Genomic DNA, 12095 nt, shown 5'->3' with positions numbered 1-12095 from the left:
GTCAAGTCGCTGCAGGTTGCTTGTCAGAACCTCGGAGGCAGTTACTGATGGCCCCTTCGTCTTAGTTTTCCTTTCTCCTGCTTACCTTGTTCTCCATCTCCCTTTCTTCATATTCCTTTGTTCTTTAATGGGGCCAAGAACTCCCAAAGCATTGTTTACAATGGAACATAAAGAATTTGCTAATTCCTATTGCAAAGGCTCTTATTTTAATTGCAACTTTCTTGAGTGTAATTCTAGGCCATGTTTAGTTTGAGCTATGCTTTTATGTTTTAAATGCCAAAGCACTCACTTTGATCTGTGTGTCACTACACACAATTCATTTTTAAAAATCAGTTTGCTGCTGATCTTCATTTGCATGTGTCAGGGGCTTTCCTAGTATCAGTTTTCTAGCTTGGGTGGGTGGGTGTGGTTTTGTATTTTAGAAATCAAGTGTAGACAAAAATTGTTTTTCCTGGATTTGGGACAAATGAGAATTGATTTATGAGTAGTATTTGATTTATCACATTCATAACTAGAAAAATCCCATAATTAACAAATGCCTGGGCTGGCCCAGTATATGATGGAGATAGGGTTAGCCTTTGTTGACACAATTGTTCAGTGTAGACTTTGAGACTAGCCCTGCATTTCACCCTAGTTAACTGTCATTGAGTGTTTCTGAGCAGTGAGCATATGTGGACGTTTATATAAAACCAGGCTGCTTCTACCAAGACCTAATTTGTTTAGCTAGAAAAATCTGATTGTGCATTATTAAAATGTCTTATTGGCTGTGATCTAAGGACAGAGTGCCATCACCCAAAGTTTCTAGGCTGTGTTTTATCTTAGCCCCTTCATCCACTTTCCCTTGCCCATATGTGCCTACCGGCTCCCTTGTTAGAGCACCCTCATTTCTGTCCTTGCTTCTTGAAGTCATCTTTGTTTCTTCCTGTACCTTTGATTTCTCTACTTGTCTCCTAAGTCTCCTCCTGTGTATCCTTTTTCTCTCTGCACCGAATGTCTATCGCCACCGTATTTCTTAGCATCATGTTTAGATCAGTGGTTCTCAACCTTCCTAATACCCCGACTCTTTAACACAGTTCCTCATGTTGTGGTGACCCCCCAACCATAAAATTATTTTCATTGCTACTTCATAACTGTAATTTTGCTACTGTTATAAATCATAATGTAAATATCTGATATGCAGGATGTATTTTCTTTGTTACAATTTGAATATAATTAAAGCACAGTGATTAATCACAAAAACAATATGTAATTATATAGTGAAATATTTATTTATAATTACAAAGAAATAAAATTTTGCCTTGAAGCATGGTATAGCATGGATAACAGTCTTCACGCTGGGTACTCATGTGGACGTATCCGCATGTGGGCGGGCCTGCCTGGAGACGGAGAGAGGAGCGGTGTCTCAGTTCCTAAGACCATCAGAAATCTGTTTTCCGATGGTCTTAGGCGACCCCTGTGAAAGGGCCAGCCGACCCCCAAAGGGGTCGTGACCCACAGGTTTGAGAACCTCTGGTTTAGATGGAAGCAACATCTTAGTTAATTTATTGTGGTTGGTATTAAGTAATATTAAATGCTACTTTGAATGACTTACTGTGTGTACTAGAGTAGAGTATAAGCCAACCCGAATATTAGCCGAGGCACCTAATTTTACCACAAAAACTACATTAAAAATGTGCTGGAAAACTCGGCTTGTACACGAGTATACGCGGTATATAAATCAGATACCTAGCAGCAGATCGGGCACATATGTCTGAGCTCAGGTGGCCTGAACAATGTGCTCTGTGCTGCGTTGCCTTCTTGGTTGGTGACTGTATCTCATGGGCATGTTCATAATGAGCTGTTTCTTTATGTGAAAAGCGTAATAGACTCCCTCCCTTTTTTGTAGCCCAGAGATACTGAGCCGCTCGCAGACTCAGACCCTGGAGAGCCTGGAATTCATTCCACACCATGTTGGTGCCTTCTCTGTGGAGAAATATGAGGGCATCAAGAAATACTTGATAAAGGTAAAATGCAAGTGAAAGTTGCATCAGCCTCGGAGAGTAGTAGCACAGCACCCGAAAAATTACATTCAGTTCCTGCACAGCTTCATGTTAGCCTGGGAGCTCGGCCGTTGTGGTGGTTAAGCACCTGGTTGCTACTCAAAAAGTCAGGGACTGGAGCCCCCAGCTGCACCATGGGAAAAAGAGGTGGCAGGCTGCGACCTTGTGTGTCCAGTTACAACCACCCAAGTCTTTTTTCCCTTTCTGAGTGTTTCTTGTCGCTTTTCTAACCACTGCGAGCCCATTGCTACATGAAGATGATAGAGCTTTTGAGATTGGTTAGCAGTCACGAGGCTTCCTGAGTGCTCCGATCCGAGTGTAAGGTGGCCCTCTGTTGGGACTGTGGTAATCTTAGTAACTGCAGCCTACAGAGCGGCAGCAGACTGCCCTGGCCCCCAGGGCTCTCCTACTACTGCTTTGTAAGATCCCTACATTTTTAGTGTGATGTTTTTTAAAATGAGGCTGCAGAAAAGGATCTTGTGATGGACCATGGGAACTGAAAAGCAATTGTTTGAGAGCATTGTCAATAACCTATAGTCTCACTTGTTCATGTGCCTTTTGTGTAGTTTACAGAATAGTAGACCCTTTCTTCCAATGGTATCCTTGCTTTCAAAGCTACTTTCCCAATAGGATAGAAGGATTCTTTGATGAAGCTTAGGAGGTCTGCTCTATATACCTTGGGTAGAATTAGTACTTTAAGGGCAAAAGGAAAGTATTTGAATATGCCCAGGTCAGAAATTGGCTGCTGGCAGCCTTTCACATATCTGAGGACGCTTCAGAACGTGTTTATGCTTCAGGGTGGATGGGTTGGCTGGTTGTTTCTGCGACGGTGTTCACTGACTGGTTTCATTGATTCTCTTCCCGCTCAGGCTTGTGACACTCCCCTGCACCCCCTGGGCGGGTTGGTGGAGACCCTGGTGGCCGTGTACAGAATGACGTACGTGGGTGTGGGAGCCAACCGCCGCTTGCTGCAGGAGGCTGTGAAGGAGATCAAGTCCTATCTGAAGCGAATTTTCCAGCTGGTGAGGTGAGAGCTAGCTTTTATGAATGTTTGGAGGTCTATCTTCACCCTGTGTCTGAGTTTACAGCTTTGGGAGGAAATCTGAATTGTACCTTTTCATAGAAATTAATTATCAAAGAAGTGGTTTCACGCCCCGGGGCCTTCAATAAATGAATACAAATGCGTTGTTTGCTTTGTTTATTCTGTAATCATAAAGAGGGTTACTCTAAGCCCTTGTTGCTTTCTTCACTTCTGTCCTCTTCATTCCTTTAACATCCCAGAAGCTGGAATTCTCATTTTGGTACGCGACCTAGTACTTTCCATTACTTGGATTTAATCTCTAGAGAAAGATAATGCCTCTAATCTCTAATACAAAGTAGATAAAGTTGAATATAAAATTTGTCCGTGAATATTTATGTCCTGCCCCTTGACAGCATCACTCATTCATTGAGTTAAAAACCACGTGAGTGCCTCCAAGGAGATAATCACTGTTGGAGGTGGCGGAGGGTAGATCAGTGGGCAAAGCAAAAACAAACAACACAGCCATCGCTGCCCGCTCGGAGCTTACATTCCAGTGGCGAGAGACAGTAGCAATATTATTAACCCCAAACCAATGAATGTGCTTGGAAATGTCCCAAGGTTTGAAGTGCAGCACCATGTGCTACAAGATCACTGGACTGGGGGTATTTCAGCTTTGACATTCACTAATAATAAAAATAAATTTCTTGACTCTTTAGAAAAAAAATTATTATTTTTTATTTCAGTTTTCCCAGCTATAAGATTAGGAACAGAGTCAGGGCTAGGGTATAAGTATATAGAGACCGAGAACATTTTCCTACCCTTAAAGTCCTGATTTAAGTTTGAAAATTGCATTGACGGTATAGAAAATATATTGACAGTAAGTTTGTTTGTTGGTAAAGCCAGTGTTGGCATATGAAAAGTCAGATTTAAATTTAGGGCAAAACGCAAAACCTAAGAATTAATTTTCAGCAACTTGACTTTAAAAAGTTATATTTGATATTAATTGGCCTTCTGTAATTTAACCATCCCCACCCCCAATGTTGAACATTTACATTGATATTTGTTTTCTTTCTAGTCTCTCTTTGAAGAGTTAATACACATTGATCTCAGATGAGATCTGTCATGGGAAAAACATGTAGAGCAGTTTCCCAAAGTGGGGGTCCCCGAGGAGCACAGGAACCATCCAGGAGGGGAGCAAAAGGTAGATAGTCTCCTTTATCCTGGATGATGGGCCTCACGACCGAAAGTTTTCATTGCTACAGGGGGCCCTGAAAAGGGGGCGATAAGCCAAATTGGAAGCCTCTAATACAGATCAAAATTCTTGATTCCTTAATAGCTAGACAGAAACAAAAAGCCACAACAAATGAAGATATTTTTCATGGTATTATTCATTAGATACACTCCACTGGTATTTCTCAAAGATACACTTAAGGACATCAAGGAAATAAAATATTTAATTGGTGTAAAATAAGGTTTCGTGGTTCTTAAATAGCAGCGGTACACTTTCACGCTCGTTAGCCACTGAAGAGGCATAATTGTAATGTTTTTGCTGTTCCTCAGGTTCCTATTTCCTGAACTTCCTGACGAGGGCAGCACAATTCCTCTCTCTACTCCCTTGCCAACGGAAAGGAAGGCATCCTTTTGCACTGGGAAGTCAGACTCCAGATCAGAATCCCCGGAGCCAGGGTAAACGGAGCTGGATGGGGGTGATAGCGAAAGCAGGTGGCGACCAGATGGTTTTATCTATGGAGTCGCGGAGAAAAGCTATTTTCTCTAGATCTCAGTGTCCGTATTTCTAAAAGGCGGTAGTTGGAATAAATATGTGAGACTCCCTTTCCACTCCAACTCTATAAACCACACCCCAGCAAAGTGTGGCCACAGATGACGGGGCAGAAAGGCTGCGGAGCACAGTCACGTCCCGCCGATTATGATGACAGAGACTGCCTCGGGGTGGGAGCCAAGTAGGTCTGAAAGGAGAATTCCGCGCTGGCCCACGGCAGCATCCTGGGCCTAGGGAAACTCCTCGCGTATAAGTTCCATCATAAAAGGAGCGCCACAGCTTTCCTCAAAATTCCCCTCTGTACCTGCAACCTGGAGCCGTGGAAGCTCAGGCTGTGTTTCTGTGCTGAGTTCTAACATCGTTACTTCTGTCCCCACTCCGGTATTTTGTAGTTACGTGGTAACGAGTTCTGGATTGCTGCTTCCTGTGCTCCTACCTCGGCTCTACCCACCACTGTTCATGCTCTACGCCTTGGATAACGATCGGGAGGAAGACGTTTATTGGGAGTGTGTTCTGCGGCTCAATAAACAGCCAGATACTGCTCTTCTGGGCTTTCTTGGGGTGCAGAGGTAAATGGAGTTATGAAGCCGAATCGGACGGTTTTCACGTAACACACAAACACCCTTATCGGGAATTCGGTACTTTGATAACCAACCGCATACATGACTTGCAGTTCTGTTTTATTTTTACGTGTCAGTCTTAGTAAACAAAACCTTGATCCTTAACAGTTTGTTCGGAAAAATTGTGGAGATGAGTATACAACCTGCTCATTTGGCAGATGTTTTTAGTCTTTAATATTGCTTTGAAGAATGAATTATCAAGTGGAGTAGCTCATATGTTTACATTTAAACTCAGCCATATGAACTAACCTGCTTGATATCTCATCATTCTTTAAAGTAAACAACATATTTTATATTCACTTTTCCCAGAAGAAAGTTCATTGTATTCTGTCTTTGGCATTTTTTTCGTTTCTTTTTCCTCCTTCCTGTCCCATCCTGTCTGCAATTTCTTATTTAAAAGTTTTGGAAATGCTTATTTATGTGTAGGGCCTAGTTTCTTGTGATTCCCAGCAGAGTAATGAATGACTACGTTTCTTTCTAAATAAAACTGATCTCTACCCAGTAATTATATATACTTTTGATATGCTAATCAAAAGAGAAAATGTTAGAGGACTTAAATTAGAAAATCGTTCCCCCACCCCGCCCCCAGTGGAATCACGTGACAGTAAAACTGAGGAAAGGAGAGTTGTTGGCCAGTCTTTGGAAACACCTGCCATGTATAGGGTTATTCAGTACAGAATGATCAATCTGCTAGTGATACCAGCCAAACTAAACCACACTCACTGCCATGTAGTTGATTCTGATAGGCACGACCCGATAGGTCAGGGTAGGACTGCCCCGGGGTGTTTCTGAGACTGACACTCTTAACAAGATTGGAAAGCCCCATCTCTCTGACCTTGCAGTTACACATAATGCACTTTGCCTTCAAGACCTCTTTTAAAATAAGATAGCCTCTCACAAATCACTTCCAGAGCGTGTGTTAAATTATACTGAATCTATGCCGTGTTAGCGTTTAACAGATCTGGCTGTCACCTGTTCTTATAAAGACGTATCTGTGGGGCATTATTTATAGCGGGCAGTGGGAAGCCATGCCACTGCCCTGATTTTGAGGGCTCTTCCTGCTATAACAACTTGCATTAACCACTTGTGGATTCCGTTGTAGGAAGTTTTGGCCAGTGACGTTGGCAGCCCTTGGAGAGAGTAAAAAGGTATAGTAGATGTTCGTTTTCTTAGCAGATCGGCTTTCCTTGGGTGTGGGGGGTCTGCAGTGTCAAGGCGTCACGTTCTTTTGCTAGAACAGTCCCCAAGCGTGTGCTAGCATCAGTTACCCCCTAAGTCTCGCAGCCCCTCCGAATCGCTGATGTTCTTGCTGTCCCCCTGTGCCTTCACCAGTGTCCTTTTTGCAGGTTCTGCCAACCACGAAAGATGCTTGTTTTGCCTCGGCAGTAGAATGTCTACAGCAGATTAGGTAATCTCTTCTTTGTTGGAAAACAACATACATGAAAATAGTCAATCTACTAAGATAATCCTGAGATCTTAACATTACCTAAACCCCAAGAGCCTCCTTCATCCCTCAGCGGGTGTCAAGCAGACCCACTCGGGGGACCAGAAAGAGTCCGCTGAGACACAGACTTGGATTAGCTCAGGCTTGCAGGCCTTTCCGTTCTCAGAAGTGGTGGACCGCCTTCCCAAATCCTCCTCTGCATAATCGCATCTTTAGCCAAGTGAGAATTAGCCAAGCATCTCATTTAGAGAAAAGCATCAATTAGGGAGCTAAATGAATTCTTAGGGAATTCTTCTATGTGGGCCATAGACAATGGAGCCTTCTCTTCTCAGATCCCCACAGGATTACTAAGGCCAGCCCCCCAGGGAAGCATTGTGCCGGTTGTGTCAGCTTAAGGCGTGTGAGCCCCAGGGGGGAATATTGTCAAAAATAAAATGGCTCCACTATGAAAATCGCCGTATATCTTGTCCTCTGTGACCACAGCACGACATTCACTCCATCTGACAAACTGAAGGTCATCCAGCAGACGTTTGAAGAGATCTCTCAGAGTGTCCTGGCCACACTCCAGGAAGACTTCTTGTGGTCCATGGATGACCTGTTTCCAGTCTTCCTGTATGTGGTGCTACGAGCCAGGTGAATTAGCTTTGTGATTTTAATAGTAGGGACTCCTTTGTTTTTAAATATTTTATCATGTTTAAGGTAAGGATTTACACAACTGATTGGGTTTCCACTTTGTCTGTTCACGTTATTCAGTCATACTGGTTGCATTTTCCACCATGTATCATCAGTCTCATCATTCTGTCCTGATCGCAACATTTCCAATTCTCTAGCTCTCCTGCCCCCATTGGTCTCCTATAGATTTATGTTTATTCTTTGAAGAAGCTCATTACTCACAGGGATACTCTCCCCCCCCCCCCCATCATCAAATCCATGATTTAGATATCAAGTAACTTGAAGGAATAATTTCAGTTTAAAGTTTAAAGTGCATCTTAGGACTGTGATCTCTGGGATTCCTCTAGCCTCCACTGGTCTAGTCTACTGGGAATTTGAGTTTTGTTCCACTTTTTTCTCTCATTCCATACGGATTCTTCTAATGTCGCCCTCCTCAGATGGGTCGGGAGTTGTAGCCAGGCATCAGTCATCTAGGTCTTCTGACCTCTGAATAGAGGAGGCCGTGGACATGTCCTACCACTTGCTTTTTGTGAACCAGTGACAGCCATGTGCTTCCACACTAGGAGAACTCCACTTGTTTAACCCATTCCTCTATGTTAACTTTTTGTAGAGATGTTTCATTTTCCCTCAGAGATATTCAGAGGGAAGGATGGACACATAAGGAGAAATAACTCAGCATGTTTTTCTCTTTGGGACAGGATTAGGAATTTAGGCTCTGAAGTACACCTTATTGAGGATCTAATGGACCCGTATCTTCAGCATGGGGAGCAGGGTATAATGTTCACCACCTTGAAGGTAAGTGGAGGCATTTATTCAGTAATCCTGTTGCCTTGAACTCTGGCCTTCACCTACCATGTCATAAACCCGCTGTTAGCCACTTGTTTGTAGACAAACTTAATGAAAGCAAAATGCTCTTAGAATACGTGGATTTGGGTGGGGCCAGGTGGGGGCAGATAGGCAGGGCACAGAAAAAATGATAGCAGCTGAGTCCCTTTCCTTGGTCCCATGTGCATTGCTACCTTTTAATTATTTCTCTAAAAGTAAAATTGAAAGTGTTTTGAACTTTTTTCTAGGCCTGTTACTACCAGATCCAGCGTGAAAAGCTTAACTAGGCTGCTGTTGAGCCTGAGAACTGGGTTGACTGCCCAAGGGCTACAGCGCCACCTGGCGTTCTGTAGTGGGAAAAGGAGCAGCGCTGACGTGGAGGAGGACACTGTTCTTCTGGTTGTTATTTCTGGGCCTGTTATGAACGGTCAGAGCCCTGGCCCGGGGAAAACAACTGTCCAGTTTAAAGGGAGGCTTGAAAAGAATGTCACAATCAGATTAGACCATGTATTGGCCTATGTTAAGTTTCAACAACATCATCCATCTACTGTTAGAAGAAAAAAAAGAAGATACCTATTTCTAAAGTAAAAGGCACGCCAACTACACAGTCTTAAGAAAAGGTTTCAGTCTAGCTTCTTACATTAAAGAAGTTGATGAGTAGTTCTGAGATTCGGGTTTACCCGAATCCATCGGCGGTTACCCCTCATTTCCCTTTGCAAGAGGCCAATTGGACTGGAAACTACAACAGCCACATTCTGCCTGCTGACATCCCTGCGACCTCATGTGCATCGGGCTCCTTTGCTGAAGGAAAGAAAGCGGACCTTTCAAACTGCAGTTTTAACTTCTCCTGAGCTTTCCCCTCTTCATGACGGGAAAGGCTCTATGCTGTGACAACTCTGCCCTGACCCCCGAACATGGAATGTGTCCACACAGGAGCCCTGCCTCCTGGCTAGAAAGAACGTAGGAGTGTTGCTCTTGGTCTCCTCACTGTGCGAGGAGAGAGCCAAGTACACTGGAGTTCAAACGCTGGCGCTGAGCTACTGTAGAACCTCTCCCGGGTGCAGGCCTGCACGTGGGAGTCAAGAGCCGCATGCAGACTGGGCCGCACCCCCACCCCAACGGGACTGCACCAAGGGCTGTCCAGAAGCTGAGAAGCCCAGCCAGTGCCGTGCTTCTTCCTGTACCTCACCCTGAAGCCACGGGGGAAGGCAAAGTGAAACACGCTTTGGTGTTTCCCATCTCCGAAGTATTGTGACACCTCAGAATTTCAGTGTTTTGCATTTTGCTTTTTAAACAGATGTTCCAGTGTGGTTTGAAGTTGTTGGTTTACACTGTGTATGTAACACTAGAAGCTGTTTTGAATAACATGGGTGCTCATCTCATCTCATCTCCTACCCCCCATGGGGGTGGGCGGTGGGCCTCCTGACTAATGTCAATCGACCCAGCTCATGCTAACCACTTTGGAAAAAGGATCATGGTTTCTGCTCTACTTTATAATCAAGGCAAGTGTTTATTAACATCCTGTTTTGGAATGTCGGCTGTAAGGTAGCAGCCATTTTCATAATAAAATAAATTCATCTTTCTGCGGTTGCCTTGTGATTACAGAAGGAGTGACACCCAGGGTGGCCAGACGAGGATGGGGAAGCCCAGCCCTGGCATTTCCTCCCCCTGCACTGTCACCTCTGCCGTTGGGCTGGCTTCCTGGTTTGGCTGGGGTTTGGGAGATCACCTTCTTTAAACTAAATGTAAACTAATCATTAAAGCACTTTGCTGCCAAAGAACAAATTAACTTTCTGATCCTGATAACCCTGGGACACGTGGCTTAAAAGGAATCTGTTCTTTCTTTGACTAAAAGGCATACTTTAATCATTACTGACTGACTCCCTGACCTCCCCCCACCCCCAAACCAAATCAGGACAAAGGGCGATGAGGTTTTAAAGCTCACATTAGAAATAGTAGGCTTCAGTTAAACTTCTCAGTTATAAATGACATATGTCATCTCAGGAGGCTTTTTCTCTCACTGCTGTTTTCCCCCAAAGGGTGACTTCCCGTCGTTAGAAAGGGAACCAGCCGTTTTCTGTGCAACACTTTACATTTCCACTGGGGCTCACTTTGACGTTCTAAAATATGCACACACACGCCACATGTGTATAATAATGCTGGCAAATGTACTGCTGTCGAATGTCGATGAACCCTTTAAGAAAGAGGGATAGTATGTAAAAGTCAAGAAAGAAAAACGAGACCAACAGAGATTCTCAGGTGATGGTGGTTTTTAGGCCGTTGGCTGCAACTCGTGACCAGCCTATGTAAAACTGCCGGGCCTCCACTGTCACACTGTTGGGTCGGGCCCGCTGCAGTCACTGTGTCAGTCTGCCTCACTGAGGGTCTCCTTTTCCCTGAGCTTGATAACCCTCCTGATAACATGTCCCCAAACCAGGAAGTCTTGCCGGCTTCTAAGGAGTGTTCTGGTTGTACTTCCACCAAGACAGATGTGGCTGTTCTTCCGGCAGTCCACGGCTGTCCGTGTTCTCCCGACCCTGTCATTCAAACACATCAATTCTGCCCCGTCTGTGGCGCATTGCCCAGTCCTCACAGGCACGTGAGGGGGTTGGAAATACCGTGGCTTCGTGTCAGATGGTCTCCGTTCTAAGAAGAGCACATGACAAGTCCTCCTTTTATTGGGGTTGTAAACCAAAAACCACCATTTTGAGACAGCCTATTAAAGGGGTTTTCTATTCATGCTCTTGAGAAGACACCTGAATCTCCAGACCCATGTCCTCATAAAATACTTAGCCGTCAATTAGCACTTTACAAAGATTTTCATATGCAAGATGAATGCTCCCAGCAGCCCGGGCAGCGGGCGTGACCCTCACGAGTCCCCATGTGGCAGCCAAGGAGTGGCCGCGGTTGGCTTGCTGTCAGCCAGCCGGGGCTCCGCTCAGATCTTTCCTCCTCAGGTCCTACAGCTCAGCTTCCACGGCCGCTGAAATGCCCTTGCCTCACTGGACTGCACTGAACGCTCCTCAAGTATAAACTCAGTTATAAAAATATTGAATAAAACAGTAATTTTAATAAGCTGTTGTTGTGAATTAGATATCCAATTTCTATTACACAATTAAAGCTATTCATCAAACCCTGCCAATAGCTTGCCGTACCCAGCTCCAAGCTTTGACCCCTCCTGTGTCCTACTGTCGTCCTCTTCCCACAAGCCAGCACCTGTCTGCCTGCTAGCCTAGTGCTTCAGCGCCCCTCCCTCACTCTCCCACGCTTGGTAACTAGCAAAGCGTATTCCCTTTGCTTTGACAACCTTTGTCTTGATTGTTTTTCTTCATAACAGTGGACTCACACCATGCTGTCTTTGTGATTGACGAGGTTCACTCAGCGTCCTGTTCCCCAAGACCGTCCGTGCCATGAGATGCTTCCAGGTATCCGCGTCGTGTATGTGCCAACGCTTCTTTATGCATTCTTCTGATGGGCGTTTAGGTTGTCTTCTTAGGTGTAGTGCTTACACCTTGGGCTGCGATCCTCACAGTTGGTGGTTCAAAACTCACCAGCAGCTCTGCTGGAGTAAGACTGGGCTTTCTAACTCCGTAAACAGTGATAGTCTCAAAACCTCCTGGGGGTGTGGATCACTATGAGTCAGCATTGACTCGATGGCAGTGAGTTTGAAAAAAATCTCTCCCCTGAGAAGAAT

At 44.6% G+C, this 12095-nt stretch overlaps 1 protein-coding gene across 2 annotated transcripts in view; it reads left to right on the top strand.

The window, feature by feature from the left end:
* The window catches only part of ALS2 (alsin Rho guanine nucleotide exchange factor ALS2), a 79456-nt gene extending 69472 nt beyond the window's left edge, over nucleotides 1-9984 (top strand). For both annotated transcript variants that reach the window (XM_045294622.1, XM_004701533.2), the window contains exons 26-34: nucleotides 1886-2003; nucleotides 2909-3066; nucleotides 4621-4746; nucleotides 5233-5409; nucleotides 6563-6608; nucleotides 6807-6868; nucleotides 7388-7537; nucleotides 8275-8371; nucleotides 8650-9984. In XM_045294622.1, the coding sequence (XP_045150557.1) occupies nucleotides 1886-2003; nucleotides 2909-3066; nucleotides 4621-4746; nucleotides 5233-5409; nucleotides 6563-6608; nucleotides 6807-6868; nucleotides 7388-7537; nucleotides 8275-8371; nucleotides 8650-8688 (973 nt within the window). In that variant the 3' untranslated portion in view covers nucleotides 8689-9984. The remainder of the gene's footprint in view (nucleotides 1-1885; nucleotides 2004-2908; nucleotides 3067-4620; nucleotides 4747-5232; nucleotides 5410-6562; nucleotides 6609-6806; nucleotides 6869-7387; nucleotides 7538-8274; nucleotides 8372-8649) is intronic.
* Nucleotides 9985-12095: the final 2111 nt, after the last annotated feature.

Source organism: Echinops telfairi, unplaced genomic scaffold, assembly GCF_000313985.2.
Source record: "Echinops telfairi isolate 266 unplaced genomic scaffold, ASM31398v2 ScPeMD7_3;HRSCAF=10, whole genome shotgun sequence".
NCBI lineage: Eukaryota > Metazoa > Chordata > Mammalia > Afrosoricida > Tenrecidae > Echinops > Echinops telfairi.
Note: the sequence above shows the minus strand (reverse complement) of the source record. Positions and strands in the feature narration are given on the sequence as shown.